Source organism: Stenella coeruleoalba (assembly GCF_951394435.1).
Source record: "Stenella coeruleoalba genome assembly, chromosome: 2".
Taxonomy (NCBI): Eukaryota; Metazoa; Chordata; class Mammalia; order Artiodactyla; family Delphinidae; genus Stenella; species Stenella coeruleoalba.
In genome coordinates, this window is record NC_137147.1 from 91,770,461 (window position 1) to 91,791,708 (window position 21,248).

Here is a 21,248-nt window from a genome sequence, read left to right on the forward strand (position 1 = left end):
CAGATAGCTCTAATTTCAATCTTCTGAAAATGACTTATGAATCGTTGACTCTACTATCTTACATATACTTTTATTTCTCAATTAGCATGACGTTTCCATTCTACCTATGTAAACCTTATCTATCCTTCAAGATGTAATTCAAGTTCTATCTGTTCCTCAAATCCTCCCTTGACCACCTAGGATATGTAACACCTCTTTCTTGTGAATAACGGTTGAATTGATTTTCCATCCTGTTCTTTGTAGCATTTGGTATATACTGCTTGGTATCATTCATTTTTGTTTTCTGTAGGAGGAAATACTAACTGAATTTTGATATGTATTTTATTAATATCCAGATATTTTGATGACATCACAATTAAAGTCACCAGATCAGGTTTCTAAAATATTCCTGGACCTCAGTTATTTTTCTATCCCAATACACCTGAGAGATATCACACACGAGTGTAGTAGTGGTCTGTATGTAGAATATTTGTATTTCCTACACTTCTCAAAGTGTGTTTGCATTGTAAACTTACTCCTCATAACTGTCCATATTTCACAAAGAGAAGTCATTAACTTGGTAAGCGATCTTAATCCATCACCAAAGACATTAATAGTAGTAATTAATAACAAACCCCAGAATTACTACATATTTGGGTTAAGAATAAATCATAAAAAGTTCCACTACAGTTGACTCTTGAACAAAATGGGTTTGAACTGTGTTAGTCTACTTATAAATGATTTTTTTTTTCAATAAATATGTACTAAGGTAGTACACGATCTGTGGTTGCTTGAACCTGAGGATGCGGAACCTACAGATACAGAGGGCTGACTCTGATACATGGATTTTCTACTCTGCCAGGGTCGGTGCCCCAATTCCTGCTATGTTCAAGTGTCAACTCTATAGTTTCTTATACACTCAATCATATAATGTTATTAATTAAAATATAGACTGTACTTTTTAAATTAATAGACTTTTCTTTAGAACAGTTTTAGATTTACAGGAAAAAATGAGTACATAGTAGAGTTCCTACATACCACTACCACTTCCCCACACAGTCCCTCTACTATTAACATTTTTGCATTAATGTGGTATATCTGTTACAATTAATGAATCAGTAATTACATATTGTTAACTAAACTCCATAGTCTACACTAAAGTTCACTCTTTGCCTTGTATAGTTCTATGTGTTTTGACAAATGTATAATATCATGTATCCACTATTACAGTATCATATAAAACAGGTTCACTGCCTTAACAATCCCATGCTTCACATTTTCATCCTACTCCCCTCTTCCTAAGCCCCTGGCAACAACTAATCATTTTACTGTCTCTATAGTTTAGCCTTTTCCACAGTGTCATACAACTGGAATCATACAATATGAAGTCTCTCGGACTGACCTCTTTCACTTAGCAATATGCACTGAAGGTTCCTCCGTATCTTTTTGTGTCTTGATAGCTTATTTCCTTTTATCGCTGAAAAATATTCCAAAGTACATATGTACCGTAGCTTATCCATTCATATGCTAAAGGGCATTTTGGTTGCTTCCAGTTTTGATGGTTTAGAATAAAACTCTGTTATAAATATTCATGTTCAGGTTTTGGTGTGGACTTAAATTTTAAGCTCAATTGGATAAACACTTATGGCAGGATTGATGGATTGTATGATGAGAGTATATTTAGCATTCAGTAAGAAACCAAACTGTTTTCCAAAGTGGCTGTACCACTTTACATCCCCACTAGCAATGAATGTCAGTTCCAGTTGCTCTGCATCCTTGTCTGCAAGTGGTATCTTAAAAAATTTCAATCATTCCAATAGTCGTGTAGTGGTATCTCGTTGTTTTATTCTGTAAGTCCCTAATGACATATAATGTTGAGCATATTTTCATATGCTTATTTGCCATCGGTGTATTTTCTTTGATGAGACATCTGTTCAGACCTTTTGCCCACTTTTTAACTGGGTTGCTTATTTGTTTATTGTTGAGTTTTAAGAGTTCTTTATTTTGGAAATATGAGATGTATTTTTTGCGTACATGTATGTATGCATTTGGATGTACTTTTATGATATAAAAATGAATGGAATCTATAGCCTTGAATGTAATATAAATATATAATGGTGAAGATTTTCCATCTAACAATCCCAGCTTGACAGAAAATCATAAAAGTCATTTGACATTAAAATGTTTTTCTTTTTTGGTACCAATTCTTAGTTTTAATGTGCCCAAGAAAGTATATTTGGTCGAGGACAAAATTAAATGTTCTGAGTGACCTAATAACCATTAAGCCACTGTTTCCACTTATTTTCAACTTTAAAATAACTCTTAGTTATCATGCTAGAACATCTATATTAATATATGGCCCCTCAAAACTTTTAAATATAAATCTTAAAACGTTCAGGGAAAAGAAATATTGAAGGAGCTGGGATTGGTGGATTTTTACATGATCAAACACTAAGAATTTTTTTTCTGCTAACTCATGAAAAGACATGGAGGAACCTTAAATGCATATTACTAAGTGAAAGAAGCCAACCTGAAAAGGCTACATACTCTATGATTCTAACTATATAACATTCTGGAAAAAGCAAAACCACGGAGACAGTGAAAAGATCAGTGGTCTCCAAGAGTTGCGGGTAAGGGAGAGAAATGAACAGGTTGAGAACAGAGGACTCTTAGGGCAGTAAAAATACTCTGTATGATATAAAAATGATGATACATGTCCAAACACCAAGAGTAAACCATAAAGTAAACTATGGGCTGTGGTTGATAATGATGGTCAATGTAGGTTCATTAATTATAACAACTGTACCACTCTGGTGGGGGATGTGATAACTGGGGAGGCTATGCATGTGTGGGAGCAGGGGGTAGTTGGGAAATCTCTGTACCTTCCCCTCAATTTTGCTGTGAACCTAAAACTTCTCTAAAAAATAAATTCTTAATAAAAACTTTTTTTGAAAACAGGAAAGTTAAAACACTTTAAAATCTGTAGGAACACTACTTCCTACTCTGTACTTAAGTGAAAGAATGATAACTTTAGTTTCTTCATTCTTGGGTTTTCTTGAATAAAAAAGGGCACAGCACACGGGGCAAAACAGACCAGAAAGTCAGGATTGATAGCGTGTTAATTCTGCCAGTACTACTTAATGCTCTTCCAAGAAATATATTTCTAGGTCTGTTGATTTCCTAGTAAAATGATTTTTTAAATACGTCAAACAATATACAATATTACTGTGTCAGGAACCTTGCCATTTTCAAGTCTGTCCTCATCCTGGTTAAAAGTAGAATCTTTAAAGATTGAACATCTGTTCATATGCTTATTTGCCAACTGTATATCTACTTTGGTATCTGTTCAGACATTTTGCCCATTTTTTAATTGGGTTGTTTAAAATCTAAAGATTTTTTGATGTCCTTAACCCCAATGTGCGGAGGGATAAGATTAACAATGTTTATCACCTATTGAGAGTCAGAGTGTAACAAAAATATGGTGGGCAATGGGCAGGCAGGGGATAGAGGAAAAGGGTTTAGAGATGGGACAATATGAATATATTGTCATGACTGAACCTGAAGGGAAAGTGTCCACATAGCATAATCAACAATACCTCTATCATTCTATAGTTATATTTTGTAGACAGTTGGTCTATAAACGAAAAAGCCAGCAAACATGACAGATTTCATTCCCTAATTAAAACTGAGCATGAAAGATACTTTAAGCCTATGCATCAGTACTCTCCTTTCTAAGAGAAAATATTGAATAAGGAGGGAAAGAGCAGGAGAAAGGGACTAGAAGGAAAAAACTGACTTCACATTTTACAGTGGTAAGATCTTTAGAAATCAACTATTCCGTATGTTTTTAAATAGATATATTTACTCAATTTTGAAGGTTTTGCAAATTGGTTGAATCAGTGAATTTCTTTAGTATTCTTCACTGAGTTTATTGATATAAACTTAACCTATTTGGATTCTGCTGCGTAATAAATTATTTCCCTTTGATCTTCCTTTGCTGAACAAGAAGAGTTAGCTGCCAGATAAAGTGCTCCAAAAGGGCAGGGTTTGTCACTGAATTGAGCCTAGCACAGAATTGGCTCTCACTGAAGATTTGTTGAATTTTGCATGAATGCATCAGCATCACATCCTTCACATGCTTGTAAGCAACTGTTAACATTTCCCTTAGCCTCTCCTTCAGGGCTGTGTCTCCAGAAGTTTTCTTTTCTTTTAATTAAGGTGTATCTACATGTGTGTTTACATATGTGTTTTGCTGTTTATACTAGATTTTAACTTCTGGAGTTCAGAAACCAGTGCTGTTTTTCTTAATTTGTATCCTAAAATTACCATACAGTTCTATGCATTCTGACAATGCTTCATAAATACTTTAAAAGATAAATATCCATTCCTTTGCATTTTCTTCATAGACCTCAATTTCTAGATGAGCAGCTGTAGAACTCTCAATTGGATGAGCTCTGACTAGTGCTAACCATAGTATAGTGGGAAAATGACTTCTATATGCAGCATATATTGGAAACAGATAACACATATTAATTAGGCTACATTAATCCTGATGAAATGGGTAAAAATTTTATTCTCCAGATAGGAAAAATGAAGCCAGAAGAATAAATAAGAGGATGAAGTGAAGGCATGGAATAAAAAATTAGAATTTCCTCCACTTAAGTGACTATTTTAGAACACAGCTTCTGGAAATTTGATTTATGCAGATAATTTTCACTTGGAATTTTCTTTGCATTATGTTAAGCGCAAGAAAGAGAAAGTCTCAAGTTTAAAGTATAATTACCAGTAGTTACATAAAACGGTTCACTAAACTTTTAATTTCTATGCCATTTTAAAAAATTGATTGAGAGGTTTTTTTTTACTGTAGTTATAGAGTATTAAAATACAGCACTTTAGGAAATGATATATAATGAAACAGTAGGTTTTCTTGTGGCAATTTCAATAATGGTTAAAAAATTAATTAAATGGTATAAAGTTATAAAATATTCTGTGATCAGGACTCATAATTTGGTTTTAGATGCTGTTTTCATTATCAAAAAGTTCACTATCAGTTTAAAATATTTACTATTTTGGGAGGGTACAAATGAACTTATGTACAAAAGAGCAACAGAATTACAGATGTAGAAAACAAACTTATAGTTACCAGGGGGTAAGGGAGGGGAGGGATAAATTGGTAGACTGGATTGACATATACACACTACTATATATAAAATAGATAACTAATAAGGACCTACCGTATAGAACAGAGAACTCTACTCAATACTCTGTAATGGTCTATATGGGAAAAGAATCTAAAAAAGAGTGGATATATGTATATGTATAACTGATTCACTTTGTTGTACACCTGAAACTAATACAACATTGTAAATCAACCATACTCTAATAAAAATTTTAAAAAATAAATCAAAATAAAATATTTAATTTTTTAAAGTAGTTGGTTCTGTTTATCATCATTTACAATTGCTTTAGTCGGAATTTTATTCATTTTCAGTATATTCAAGAAATATTCTGTCGGCAATAATTATTAATATAAAGCTTAAGTAGAAAATTAAAGATGTTAGCTAATTATATACTTTCATAGCATTATATAATGATTAAGAGCCAGACCTTTTGGGTTCAAATTCCACTTCTGCCACTTACCAGCTGAGAATTTGGGCAAATTACTTCTTTGTACCTGAGCTTCTTGATCTGTAAACTGGGGAAAATATGAGTACTTGCCTTATAGTCTTGGTGATAAGTACATGTATTAATACATGAGTGCTAAAACAATACTTTGCATGTGGTATGAATTGAATAAACTTTAGGTATTATTGATGTTATTATTACTATTACAGTAAATTAGAAATGTAATTCTAGAGAAGAAAAAGCGAAATTCAAGTATGTAACTCTTCTTTTTGAATCCAAATATCTTTTTCTACAAAATAAAAAATCAATAGTTTTGCACTTCCCACATTTAATAAGGACTAATCTGGTGTTTGTGTGTACATGTTATGGGTGGATGGGGGTCTCAGGCTGAGTAAATAATCATGTTAATAATCTTAACTTCCAAGTGAAACAGAAATAAGGACAAATGGTCATTCTTGGATAATCTGCAAAGCTGGGTGAATAACTGACATATCTTTCTGTGATTCCTTGCAGACATCATGGAAATCAGGACAGTGGCCGTTGGAATTGTAGCAATCAAAGGAGTGGAAAGTGAATATTATCTTGCAATGAACAAGGAAGGAAAACTCTATGCAAAGGTATTGATAATTGAAAGCTTAGACTTAATTTCTCAAATTTATTTTTGTCAAAAATATCTTCCCTTTCTGAAAAGTAAAAATGAAATTAACTCCTTTCAAACTACATAATTCAATGATTTCATTAAAACATTTTATACTTAATAATTAAATTTTCTGTGTGATCTTGGACAATTTGCTTAAGTTCTCTGGACTCTGGTTTCTTCATCTGTAAAACAAGTCGGATTAACTGACCTCTAAGGATCCTTCCAGCTCTAAAATTCCATTTGTATTTTAGATTCTTAAAATCTAAAATATCCATCTGTCAGTATTAAAGCTCTTTTTGTTAAAGTTCACCCAATTTGCACTTTGCTGACATGAAAATTCTTGGGGAAAAAAAATCCAGACGTTTGTTTATCAACATCAATCTCACAATCATGGGCCTTGAACTGTAAGCATTCCCATTGTTCCCACTTTATTATAACATGAAATATGCAACTGTTCATCCCACTATAACAAAGTATAATTGACTTTCCTTTGTATTCCTGGCAAGACTACGTAAAAATACAGGTTTAAGTGAATGAATGAATAGTTGGATGAACAAATTAACTTTTTATTTTCCATCACTATCACAGGCAATGTAATAGTAAATGAAGAAAAGTTGTGAAATATGTCCTTCAGCTGAGGGAGGCAGAGGCTCTGCTAATTGTATCAAAATGTCAGTGTTAGGGAAAGAGTGACTTGGGCATAGTAATATGAGAGCTGCTAATTAGGGGGAAATAGCTCTTAATACTTAAGAATAGTAGCAACTGACTGCCAAAAAGCTACATGTTTGAAACTATGTTGCATAACTAAATGTGTATCATTTTATCTTTTAAAAAATTTAATCTTTTTTCAAATATGCTAAGTATATATAACAAACTGCATTATGCCTGCTCAAAAAAAGTCATGTATGTTTTAATCCTACTAAATATTACTGCTTATTCTTTGTCTAATTGAGTCCCTCCAAAAATAATTTGGATAATGTTGTTTGTTTGTTGTTCTTTGCAGAAAGAATGCAATGAAGATTGTAACTTCAAAGAATTAATTCTGGAAAACCACTACAACACATATGCATCAGCTAAATGGACACACAGTGGAGGAGAAATGTTTGTTGCCTTAAATCAAAAGGGGGTTCCTGTAAGAGGGAAAAAAACGAAGAAAGAACAAAAAACAGCCCACTTTCTTCCTATGGCAATAACCTAATCATATATGGCATATAAGAAACCAGTTCCAGCAGGGAGATTTCTTTAAGTGGACTGTTTTCTTCCTTTTTTCTTTTCTTTTTTTTTTTTTTTTTTAAGTAACCAAGAAAGGCTGGAAAACTACTGAAAAACTGATCAAGCTGGACTTGCGCATTTATGTTTATTTTAAGAGACTGCATTAAAGAAAGATTTGAAAAAATATACACAAAAATCAGATTTAGTAACTAAAAGTTGTAAAAAATTGTAAAACTGGTTGTACAATCATGATGTCAGTAATAGTAATGTTTTTTTCTTAAATTAATTTACCCTTAAGACTGTTAGATTTGATTATCTGATAATGATTATTTAAATATTCCTATCTGCTTATAAAATGGCTGCTATAATAATAATAATGCAGATGATGTTATATAAGATGTGTCAGACCTAAAAGCTGCTGGAATGATTTGTCAGATAATCAAGCCAACACTAACTATGGAAGATGAGCAGTATCTGAATGCTTTCTAGTGAAAAATTATGAACCACTTAAATTCTAATCAGAAAAGAAGGAATATTCTCAAAAATTCTATTATGGAAATGAATCAAAGAGGTAGTTTTACAAGAGTATAAGATTAGAACATGCTTGTACCTGTTAACAAGAACAAAATTCCTAGTGCTGCTCCCAATTGAAAGGGTATTGCTTAAAGGATGTTTTCAAAAATCTTGTATATAAAATAGCAATAATGATGATAATACTGTACTTCATCTCACTCACCACAAAATAACATTTTATAATCCCTAAAAGTAAAATTCAAAAATCTTTTATGTTTTTTTCAAGTAACATAATCTATCTTTTGTATAATTCATATTCGGGAATATGGCTTTTAATAATGTTCTTCTCACAAATAATCATGCTTTTATCCTGTGGTTACCGCATTAAACTCTATTTTAAGTTGTATTTGAACTTTACTGTTTTGTTATTTAAGTTTATGTTATTTATAAAAAAAAAACCTTAATAAGCTGTATGTGTTTCATATGCTTTTAATTCTAAAGCAATAACAAAACCGTCTGGCTCAATTGCAAGTTCCCCCTCCCCCTCATGAGCAACACCAAGTCTAGTACACAGCACTCAGGCCAGCAAATCCTGGACAGCAGACAAAAATGACAGCTTGCAGCAATTCTTACAATAGATGTCTCACAAGGAACAATACAAAAATGTGAAATATGTTTTGCCACATACTCTTGTCAACTAAATTGGATCTTATAAGTAAAATCACTGTAGATAAAAGAACTTACAGGATTTTAAAGTTAAACTATATTTGAGTTCACGAGTAGAATAGTACAACATTTAAAAAATATGCATATTTAAAGTTAGTAGTTTTTCTAATCTCTAGAAATCTCTGCCATTCAAAATATGGCAGCATTGAAAGTTGTTTTCCTGTTCAATGGCAAGAGCACAATGCCCAAAGTAGAGTCTATACTTAGGGATTTGAGGCCCTGAATAGCAATGAAGGCTTGAGGTCAGGCTACAGATAATGGACTTATTGAAAAGATAAATTTCTACTTCATAATTCTGGCATTGGTAGATCTTGTTAGCACTTTAATGTTCATCAGTAGAAGGCCAACATTTATCGAAATTAAATTGGTGGTATGCTAATAAGGGTGGTTTTTATTTCAAAATATTTGTCTTTTAAGTCCCTTTATTTTATACAAATATTAACTGATAATACATTTATAAGAGAGTTACATGAAAAGGCTAAGTTAACAGAAATAATAGGTTCATTTGATTTCCTTGTGACTCAAGCTACATGATGAGGCTGCAGGAAGCTAGAAAAAATTGCCCTTCCTCAGATATACTCTGGGGAAATGCCATGAATGATATTCTTAACTGTTGTATGATTCAAGGGCCTTGCTAGCCTAGGTTCCTAGATCAGGGTTCTGTTACTGGTGTCTTGTGAACATACTGAGAGCAGAAGAGGACCTATATGGTTTTTTTTTTTTTTTTGAGGATCTATGTTTTTCATATTTGTTTCCTTAGTGTCTAGCAGAGTGCCTGTCCATAATCAATTTTTTATATGAATTCACTCAATGTTTGAGTATCAAAGAAAATTCATAATGAGACTAACCGTACTTTATTTTAAAAAGGGTGAAACATGATTATATGGAAATTTAAACAGAAACAGTGTGTATGTATATAAGTTATGAGCTATATTAGGACCAAATACTCTGACTATAGAGTTATAGTTATGAACAAATTACAAAGCAACGCTGAATTAACCAACATTTAGCAGTAAGTCCAATCCAGTAGTGTTTCTAGAAACACGTACTTATAATTCTTTATCCTCCCTCCCCCTTTTTTTTTTACACGTAATGTGAAAATTTTAGAAAATAAAAGCTGCACTAGTTACATACACTTAGAATTCAAGAATCTAAACACTGCAAGCGGCCTTAGTCCTTACTATTCATTTGTAGACCAGGAAATTGAGACTGTAACAGATTCCAAATCACATAGCTGGTTAGGTTCAGAGCTGCCACAAGAGTCTAGGTCATTCAGCATGTATTTCCTACTCTTGGATGATTAGGATTATTAGTGGTCTTTTAAAAAAATTATTCCTATTGAGATATAACCTTTACATTTGCATGCAAATGTGACATGTTTTGGCACTTCACTTCATATATAATAGTCTATACTGTCATATTTGACTCAAAAGGAGGAAAAAAATGATGAAATTTCTAATTCTGACTCCTATTCAACTTTTTTTTTTTTTTTTTTTTTTGCGGTACGCGGGCCTCTCACTGTTGTGGCCTCTCCCATTGCGGAGCACAGGCTCCGGACGCACAGGTTCAGCGGCCATGGCTCACGGGTCCAGCCGCTCCGCGGCATGTGGGATCTTCCCGGACCGGGGCACGAACCCACGTCCCCTGCATCGGCAGGCAGACTCTCAACCACTGCGCCACCAGGGAAGCCCCCATTCAACTTTTAAATGTACCTCTTTACTTACAAATGGAAAGCACTGTGCAAAATAGCCAGATAAACAGAGCAACCTTTCTAAATGTTCTTTGAAAGAGAAAAAATTGGTTAAATACATTGGTTGCCAAGAATTAGGAAGGAAAAAATTAAACAGAAGAATATAAAATGTTAACAAAAGAAGTAATAAAAAAGATACTTTCAATGCAATTAGTGAACTAAAACATTTTTACATAAAAAATGCTATAATATAAATTATCAGCCTTTGAGTTGGCTAAAATTCAACTTAATGACAGAAGAGAAGGGATGCTGGAGATAAATTCTTAGTTTCCATCTCTCAGAGTTTATCCTTCTGATTCTCTAAAGTGACAAATAACATAGAGATGGACTATGGGACCAGCTATAGTAAAAGCAATTCTGTATCCACAAATATCCTAAATCAGTGCCTCTCACAATTTTCTACTTAAATACCAATACTAGTAGAGGTAGAGAATGAGAGTCTAAGGAATAATGCAAAGGTAGCCCACCAAAGACACAAATTTTCTTGAAAATCATTCTCTTAAAACACATGTGATTTTTGCATTTTATTCCACTATATATTTATGTTTGCTTTAATATAAAATTCATACCAGTGGGAAAAAGTGATGCATCAGAAAAATGTGTAAGCTTTATCATGTGGCTTCATTTACACTACTATCCCACTGTCATATACTTGGGCATGAATAAGACACAAGAGATCCTGTACCTCTCATAGTTCAACTTTACACGCAGGTGACACATGGCTAAAGAAAACCAAAAGTTTATGTAAAAGTTTACTATGAACCAGAGTGACATTAAAAATATTTAATGACGAGTATGAGTGGTTACTGGTCAATCAGAATATACCACTGTTCTATTAGAATAGATTCAGGCCACTGTGACTAACTTGTGGGTATCAGATGATTATCAGCCTTGACCATTTCTATGATCACCTTAAAACAGTTTTTAGAGAATACCTATTAATTGGTCTCTCTGATTTGAGTTCTTAATGCATATCTTAATATGCCATAGTTCATTAAACCTTCATGCCTATTTCAACACTGTTGCCAGGCTACTCTTTATTTTAAACTTTACTATTTTTAATTGATATATAGCTGATATACAGTATTATGTAAGTTATAGGTGTCCAATATAGTGATTCACACTTTTTGAAGGTTATATTCCATTTATAGTTATTATATTGGCTATATTCCCTGTGTTGTACAATATATCCTTGTAGCTTATTTTATACATAATAGTTTGAATCTCAATTTCCTACCCCTGTATTGTCCACTCCCAGGCTACTCTTTATTCCACTTCTATATGCATCCAGCAGAGCGGCTGCTTTCAATGAAGGTGATGTACCTTCAGGCCCACATATGCTTCCACTCATCCTATAACTTAGAATGGTTTGCCAAGAAAACGTACTTGTTTTTTTCTTAACATCTTTAATGGAGTATACTTGCCTTACAATGGTTAGTCTCTGCTGTATAACAAAGTGAATCAGCAATACGTATACATATATCCCCATATCCCCTCCCTCTTGCGTCTCCCTCCCATCCTCCCTATCCCACCCCTCTACGTGGTCACAAAGCACCAAGCTGATCTCCCTGTGCTATGCGGCTGCTTCCCACTAGCTATCTGACATTTGGTAGTGTATATATGTCAATGCTACTCTCTCACTTTGTCCCAGTTTACCCTTTCCCCTTCCCGTGTCCTCAAGTCCATTTTCTATATCTGCATCTTTATTCCTGTCCTGCCCCGAGGTTCTTCAGAACCATTTATTTTTCTTTTTAGATTCCATATATATGTGCTACCATATGGTATTTGTTTTTCTCTTTCTGACTTACTTCACTGTCAATGACAGACTCTAGGTCCATCCACCTCACTACAAATAACTCAATTTCATTTCTTTTTATGGCTGAGTAATATTCCATTGTATATATGTGCCACATCTTCTTTATCCATCCATCTGTTGATGGACACTTAGGTTGTGTCCATGTCCTGGCTATTGTAAATAGTGCTGCAATGAATATTGTGGTACATGACTCTTTTTGAATTATGGTTTTCTCAGGGTATATGCCCAGTAGTGGGATTGCTGGGTCGTATGGTAGTTCTATTTTTAGTTTTTTAAGGAACCTCCATACTATTCTCCATAGTGGCTGGATAAGTTTACATTCCAACCAATAGTGCAAGAGGGTTCCCTTATCTCCACACCCTCTCCAGCACTTATTGTTTGTAGATTTTTTGATGATGGCCATTCTGACTGGTGTGAGGTGATACCTCATTTTAGTTTTGATTTGCATTTCTCTAATGACTAGTGATGTTGAGCATCCTTTCACGTTTGTTGGCTATCTGTATATCTTCTTTAGAGAAATGTCTATTTATGTCTTCTGCCCATTTTTGGATTGGGTTGTTTGCTTTTTGGATATTGAACTGCATGAGCTGCTTGTAAATTTTGGAGATTAATCCTTTGCCAGTTGCTTCATTTGCAAATATTTTCTTCCATTTTGAGAGTTGTCTCTTTGTCTTGTTTATGGTTTCGTTTGCTGTACAAAAGTTTTAAGTTCCATTAGGTCCCATTTATTTTTGTTTTTATTTCCATTTCTCTAGGAGGTGGGTCAAAAAGGATCTTGCTGTAATTTATGTCATAGAGTGTTCTGCCTATGTTTTCCTCTAAGAGTTTTATAGTGTCTGGCCTTACATTTAGGTCTTTAATCCATTTTGAGTTTATTTTCATGTATGGTAAGAGGGAGTGTTCTAATTTCATTCTTTTACATGTAGCTGTCCAGTTTTCCCAGCACCACTTATTGAAGAGGCTGTCTTTTCTCCATTGTATATTCTTGCTATCTTCATCAAAAATAAGGTGACCATATGTGTGTGGGTTTATCTCTGGGCTTTCTATCCTGTTCCATTGATCTATATTTCTGATTTGTGCCGGTACCATATTGTCTTGGGTACTGTAGATTTGTAGTATAGTCTGAAGTCGGGAGCCTGATTCCTCCAGCTCCATTTTTTCTTTCTCAAGATTGCTTTGGCTATTCACGGTCTTTTGTGTTACCATACAAACTGTGAAATTTTTTGTTCTAGTTTTGTGAAAATGCTATTGGTAATTTAATAGGGATTGCACTGAATCTGTAGATTGCTTTGGTTAGTACAGTCATTTTCACAGTGTTGATTCTTCCAATCTAAGAACATGGTATATCATCTCTCCATCTGTTTGTATCATCTTTAATTTCTTTCATCAATGTCTTATAGTTTTCAGCACAGGTCTTTGGCTCCTTAGGTAGGTTTATTCCGAGATATTTTATTCTTTTTGTTGCAATGGTAAATGGGATTGTTTCCTTAATTTCTCTTTCAGATTTTTCATCATTAGTGTGTAGGAATGCAAGAGATTTCTGTGCATTAATTTTGTATCCTGCTACTTTACCAAATTCATTGATTAGCTCTAGTAGTTTTTTGGTAGCATCTTTAGGATTTCTACATATAGTATCGTGTCATCTGCAAACAGTGACAGCTTTACTTCTTCTTTTTCTATTTGGATTCCTCTTATTACTTTTTCTTCTCTGATTTTTGGGGCTAAAACTACCAAAGCTATGTTGAATAATACTGGTGAGAGTGGACAACCTTGTCTTGCTCCTGATCTTAGAGGAAATGCTTTCAGCTTTTCACCATTGAGAATGATGTTGGCTGTGGGTTTGTCATATATGGCCTTTATTATGTTGAGGTAAGTTCCCTCTATGCCTACTTTCTGGAGGGTTTTCATCATAAATGGGTGTTGAATTTTGTTGAAAGCTTTTTCCACATTTATTGAGATGATCATATGGTTTTTATCCTTCAGTTCGTTAATATGGAGTATCACATTGATTGACTTGCATATATTGAAGAATCCTTGCATTCCTGGGATAAACCCCAATTGATCATGGTGTATGATCCTTTTAATGTGCTGTTGGATTCTGTTTGCTAGTATTTTGTTGAGGATTTTTGCATCTATGTGTATCAATGATATTGGCCTGTAGTTTCCTTTTTTTGTGACATCTTTGTCTGGTTTTGGTATCGGGGTGATGGTGGCCTCGTAGAATGAGTTTGGGAATGCTCCTCCCTCTATTTTGGAAGAGTCTGAGAAGGATAGGTGTTAGCTCTTCTCTAAACATTTGATAGAATTCGCCTGTGAAGCCACCTGGTCCTGGGCTTTTGTTTGTTGGAAGAATTTTAATCACAGTTTCAATTTCAGTGCTTGTGATTGGTCTGTTTATATTTTCTATTTCTTCCTTGTCCAGGCTCAGAAGGTTGTCCTTTTCTAAGAATTTGTCCATTTCTTACAGGTTGTCCATTTTGTTGGCATATAGTTGTTTGTAGTAATCTCTCATGATCCTTTGTATTTCCGCAGTGTCAGTTGTTACTTCTCCGTTTTCATTTCTAATTCTCTTGATTTGAGTCTTTTCCCTTTTTTTCTTGATGAGTCTGGCTAAAGGTTTATCAATTTTGTTTATCTTCTCAAAGAACCAGCTTTTAATTTTATTGATCTTTGCTGTTGTTTCCTTCATTTCTTTTTCATTTATTTCTGATCTGATCTTTATGATTTCTTTCCTTCTGCTAACTTTGGGGGTTTTTTTTTTGTACTTTCTCTAATTGCTTTAGGTTTAAAGTTATGTTGTTTATGTGAGACGTTTCTTCTTTCTTGAGGTAGGATTGTATTGCTATAAACTTCCCTCTTAGAACTTCTTTTGCTGCATCCCATAGGTTTTGGGTCATCATGTTTTCATTGTCATTTGTTTCTAGGTATTTTTTGGTTTCCTCTTGATTTCTTCAGTGATCTCTTGGTTATTTAGTAGTGTATTATTTAGCCTCCATGTTTTTGTATTTTAACAGTTTTTTTCCTGTAATTGATATCTAGTCTCATAGCGTTGTGGTCAGAAAAGGTGCTTGATATGATTTCAATTTTCTTAAACTCACCGAGGCTTGATTTGTGACCCAAGATATGATGTATCCTGGAGAATGTTTCATGAGCACTTCAGAAGAAAGTGTATTCTGTTGTTTTGGATGGAATGTCCAATAAATATCAATTAATAAGAATGGTAATTACCAATTAGACACAGCCTTCTTGGTTGCTGCAGCAGCAGCCTTAGGATTTCATGCCCGACTCTGGTGTCTGCGCTGATAGCCCTGGCTCGCACCATCTGTGAAGCTCGTTTAGGCGGTGTTCTGAATCTCCTGGCGCACCCCGAACAATGGTCTCTTGAGTCTTAGGCAGTTTCAGATTTTTCCCGGACTCCCCCCAGCTTAGCTGTGGCTCACTAGCCCCCTTCAGGCTGTGTTCACGCAGCCAACCCCAGTCCTCTCCCTGGGATCTGAACTCCGAAGCCCGAGCCTCAGTTCCCAGCCCCCACCCGCTCCGGCGGGTGACTGCTGGTCGGCACTGATCCTCTGTGTGGGAATCTCTTCGCTTTGCTCTCTGCACCCCTGTTTCTACACTCTCCTCTGTAGCTCTGAAGCTTCCCCCCCACGCACCCCCCATTTCCACCAGACACAGGGCTTCCTAGTGTGTGGTAATTTTTCCTCCTTCACAGCTCTCTCCCAGAGGTGCAGGTCCCATCCCTACTCTTTTGTCTCTGTTTTTTTCTTTTGCCCTATCCAGGTACATGGGGAGTTTCTTGCCTTTTGGGAAGTCTGAGGTCTTATGCCAGCATTCAGGAGGTGTTCTGTAGGAGTTGTTCTACATGTAGTTGTATTTTTGATGTATTTGTGGGGAGGAAGGTGATCTCCATGTCTTACTCCTCCACCATTTTGAAGGTCCTCCTTACTTTCTCCTGAGTTGCAAAGATTTTCCAGAAAGCAACAGAGAAAGTCCTAGTCTCTTCAATTTCAGGAGTTTCCAAATCGTCAAATTGAATTTATGAGATGATAAAAATTTATTTTCTTTTCATATGAATAGAACTTATAGTCTAATAACTGAAATGTGAAATGAATAATAACATTTAGCTTGAAGATGGAAGGCCTTTCTCTTGATAAGTCCAGCCAGACACGTATTAGTTATCTATCATTGTGTAACAAATTATCCTAAAACTTAATGGCTTAAACAGCAAGTTTTCATTATCTCATAGTTAATGTGGTTAGGGACCTGTGTATGGTTTAGCTAGGTGTCTCTAGCTAGAATCTTCTATAAGGTTGCAATCAAGGTGTTGGCCAGAACTGCAGTTATCTGTTATCTCAATGCTCAACTCAGAGACGGATCGACCTTAGATCCTCACTGGTTGTGGGTTTGAAATACCACTTCCTCGCCACGTGAGCTTCTCCATAGCTCCACTTACAACATGGCAGTTTGTTTCCCACAGAGCAAGGAATCAGAGAGAATGAAAAAGAGTGCCCACAACGGAAGTTACAGTATTTCATAGCCTAATCTTCAGAAGTGTCTCATCGCTTTTGCCTGTACTCAAGGAGAGGGAATTAACAACAGCATACAAACCAGAAAGCAGGAATCACTGGAGGCCATCTTAAAGGCTGACTAACACAAGTCAGAAACAATGTATTTAAGGCCACTACCACAAAGACAGCATTCTTTAGGGCCTAATAACGAGTAATTCATGGCTTTCAGTAGTGAGCCATTCAGCAGAGAAAGACGAAGAAGGTATATCCTCTGTGGCAACATATTTGATCCTTCCCTGAGGGATACTTTATGGTACAATGCCACATAGGATAATTGAGAAAAGGTTTGAACCACAGTGTGTACTGCCTATTAGCTTGAGTTGTGCCTTCTTAGATCTCCTAATGTATGTGGAAAACTAACATCACTTTGCCTCTACGTGAAGGAAATGACCCTGCCTTCAGACCCAACATGAAGATAACCTCCCCCATCACCACCCTACCTCAAGAGAATAAGATCATAAATGCCACTGAAATTCCTCAAGCCATACAGTTTTGTCCTAGATGGTGGAGGTAATCAGTCACAAGTTACCCAATATCATATGAGGATAAGACCTAAACAGACTTGAAAAACAATTTATTTTAATGCAAGATGCACATTGGAATCACCTGGGATTTTTATATATATATATATATATATATATATAATGAGACCTAGGTCCCACTCCAGACCAAATGCATCAGTATATCTGGGATGGGGCCCAGGCATTGGTATTTTTAAAGCTCTCCAGGAGATTCTAATGGGCCTATGCATTTGAGAACCAATTAGCTAAATGATGGCAGCAGGGGTGGAGAGGACTTTCTAGGAATTATACCTGATTCTTTGTCTTTGTTTCTTCCTTAAACACCCTGAAAAGCCTTATGTTGCTTCCCACCTAATTCCATATTTTCTAAGATGGTTCTAAAGTCTGCCGTGCTTCTTGGATCCCTAGTTTTCCTATTGTCTCCATATTTCGTTATTCACATTGGGGCTAAAAGGAAATGCAAACACTGGAAAGAGAGCCACAGTTGTTTTTGCAATGAAACAATTATGGAGTATAAAGTGCTCAAAGGACACCCTCCCCCTACTCCCAACACCTGTCACACACACACCATAGTCCATTCTCAGAGTAGCCAGAGTGATTCTGTTATATCATATCTCAGATAATGCGATTTCTCTATTCAAAACTGCAGCTGTTTTCCATATTAGAATAAAAGCCAAAGTCCTTAGAGTGGCCTATGGAGGGGCAATGGAAAAATGTAAGTGATTAAAAACTTAAATTAGGTATGGGAAAAAAAAACAGGAAAAAAAGTAATAAAAGTCTAGAATTATGCACTCAGATTGTTTGGCAGATATCATTGAATTCTCATGCCATTTTAAAGAAACTCTAACTGTACACTGTAGACAATATTTTAATGGACATGATATGCCCATTGATATGGAAAAGACAATAGCCCCATATAAAAAATTGACGAATGTACACAGTTATGTTTGAAGTAAAGAAAATACTTAAGGCATATGTACATATCAATTTAATGAGTCTCCACTTTAAAATTTTTCTATTAATCAACCAGTTAATGGATCCAGCTAGGCTGAGTGAGACTTAACTGATCTTCTATTGTTGGTTATTTTGGTTGTTTCAAATTTTTCACTAACATAAATGATTTTTTTGTACATACTCCTTTATATTTATGATTATCTTATTAAGATAATTATAAGAAACAGAATTATTAGACCGATAAGTTTTAAAGCCTTTAAAAATGTAAATTGCAAATTTGATTTTCAGGAATCTTTTCCCCAATATATATTCCAACCCTCTGTACATGGGAATGGATAAACACTTTCCCTAAAATTTATGCTCAAAATTTAGTCAGCTTTATTCTTACCTCTACTTCTCTTTGACTATCCGTTATCACCAAAACCTAGCTAGCCTCTTTTTTTTCAACATCTCAGTTGTATGTCTTTCTTGGTCCTTTACAACCTCATTACCTCATGTCTAGAGTTTAGCAATTGTTCCCTAATCATTCTTCTGTCTCAAGTTCCTGCCCATCTCAGATACTACCTATTTCCTTAATCTTCCTGAAATACTACTTTGACGATATCAGTTGTCAGTTAAAGAATCCATGTTAGCTGCTTACTGACTATTGAATTTAAATTCTTTAAAATAGCATCCAAAGCTGTCAAACAACTGGCTCTACTTTATCTGTCCAATCTTCTCACTGCCCACCATAAACCTTAGAGTGTCCTTAGTCCACTGTGTTTATCCCATTGTCTTTTTCTCCTCACTAGTCCTTAATTTAAAAAAAATGTATCTTATCTATTTTGTTCACTTACATATCCCAAGCACCTTTAACAGTGTCTGGCACAGAGTAAGCTGTCAGCAAATATTCATTCAATGAATGGATAAACCAATTCCAATTCAGTGACGGAATAATGAGCACACCTCATTACAAAGCATTATTCCAATATTTAAGCAATATATAAATGTAGTTGTTGCAAATGAATAGAAATGTACCATCTTGGGGTGGATTCAAGGTGACGGAACAGGAGGATGCTGGACTCACCTCCCCTCATGAAAACATCAAAGCTACAACTACATATAGAATGACTCTCACTGGGAACTAGCAGGAAGCCTCCTCTACAACCAAAGCTGTGAGGAAAGATTCACACACAATCTAGTAGGAAGGGAGAAGTGATCTGGTCAGGACCTGCATCCCTAGCAGAGGACACAGAAGAGGAGGGGGTTATTTCACAGGCTCAGGGATCCTTCCTGGGGAGTGAGGGGTTTTGAGACAGAATGGAAGGGGTCAGGGCACAACCTTTAAAAGAATGACATAGCTGTTGAGGATACTACATAAACTGGTTAGAACCAATTAGGCCCAAGGTGGTGGAAAATTTGACTTCCAGTAGACCTTGAGACTCATTATACGCACACTGTAATACATTAGCGTGCTAAATGACACACCCACAGGTGCCATGACAGTCCCGAGGCCTATCATAAAAGGGCAAAAAGTGAGCAGCGGCCCAATTCCTCAAAATCCCCACCCCTTCCTCAAAATAGTTGGAATAACCCTCCCACTCATAAGCCTATGAAATTACCCAGCCCATGAAAACTAACTACCCCGTATTTCAGGGCCTCTCTCACCTTCTGAGATGGCCCACACTCTGTCTTTGGAGTGTGTTTCTCCTAGGGCTGGTCTCACCTTCTGAGATGGCCAGCATTCTGTCTATGGAATGTGTATCTCTGCCTTCACTTTACTATGGCTCGCTCTTGAATTCCTTCTGCGTGGAGCCAAAGACCCTCACTTGGTGGGCCCATCCCAGGGACTCACCCAAGACCTAGGACATGACCATCCTCTCATGTCCCGTTTTCCTGCAAATTCTTTACAAAGGATAATAATAAATCTACTTCTTGCCTATCACTTTGTCTCTCACTGAATTCCTTCTGCACGGAGGCATAAAGAACCTGAACTTCATTAAGTCCTGAGATGGGTTGTGTGGTTTCAGTTAGAAGATTGTGGGTTTGAGTCCCAGCTGAGGTGCAAATGGGTTTGAGTCCTCTCCTAAGTCAGAGGCTGTGGGTTCAAATCCCATCTGAAGTGTGGCTGGGTTCAAGTCACATCTGAAGGGGTGCAGTTTCACTTTGATCAGGGTATTGGCAGCCACTGCCAGCATATCAGGATGCAGCTTGGTGCACAGACTTGGGAGGGAGTGAGACTAGCTCCAGGGCAAAGACTACCACTGCCAGAGTGCATCCTTACTCACAATCAGGAGGGAGTGAGACTAGCTCCAGGGCAGAGACAATTATCACACTCGAGCATGTGTCCCTTCCCACACTGAGTGAGCCAGCTCACTAGTGCAGCACCAACCCTTCTGGCCTGACCCAACGTCTAACCGAGGTAAGCACACTGGGGAAAAGTGAAACCAGCACAGAAGTGCAGCCCCAAGCCCTTAGGCCCCAGCCACCCCTAAACCAAGGTGGAGAAACCCTGGAAAAACCCAAGCCCCTCAGGGCTCCTGTTCCAACCTCTTGGACCCAGACCCCACCCCTGATAGAGCAGTGATGGACACTGAGCAAAGGAGAAGTCCCAGCTTGCACCTGGCTCTGGCTCCAGCCCTACTTCCCACCAAGGTGGTGGCTGCCAGCACACCTCAGGGAAAGACCTGGCCCTTGCTCACTTCAGGTATAGCCACCTAACAAAGCCTCTGGGCACAAGAAAACTGCATAGGGACACTCCCACACAAGGACACACCCTCAATATCAGAATAGGTAACTGTTTCACCTAATTTCATAGAGACAGAGAAATGTAAACAAAATGAGAAGACAGAAGAATATGTTTCAAACAAAAGAACAAGAAACCACCCCTGAAAAAACTCCAATGAAACAGATATAAACAATTTGCCTCATAAAGAGCTTGAAGCAATAGTAATAAGATGGCTAC

At 36.2% G+C, this 21,248-nt stretch overlaps 2 protein-coding genes across 4 annotated transcripts in view; one reads left to right on the forward strand and one right to left on the reverse strand.

The window, feature by feature from the left end:
- FGF7 (fibroblast growth factor 7) overlaps nucleotides 1-8,347 on the forward strand; it is a 62,753-nt gene extending 54,406 nt beyond the window's left edge. Inside the window, exons 3-4 of the mRNA XM_079914522.1 lie at nucleotides 6,118-6,221; nucleotides 7,248-8,347. Coding sequence (XP_079770648.1) covers nucleotides 6,118-6,221; nucleotides 7,248-7,442 — 299 coding nt within the window. The 3' untranslated portion in view covers nucleotides 7,443-8,347. The remainder of the gene's footprint in view (nucleotides 1-6,117; nucleotides 6,222-7,247) is intronic.
- The window catches only part of FAM227B (family with sequence similarity 227 member B), a 279,841-nt gene that overhangs the window by 167,691 nt on the left and 90,902 nt on the right, over nucleotides 1-21,248 (reverse strand). The gene's annotated exons all lie outside the window — the stretch shown is intronic.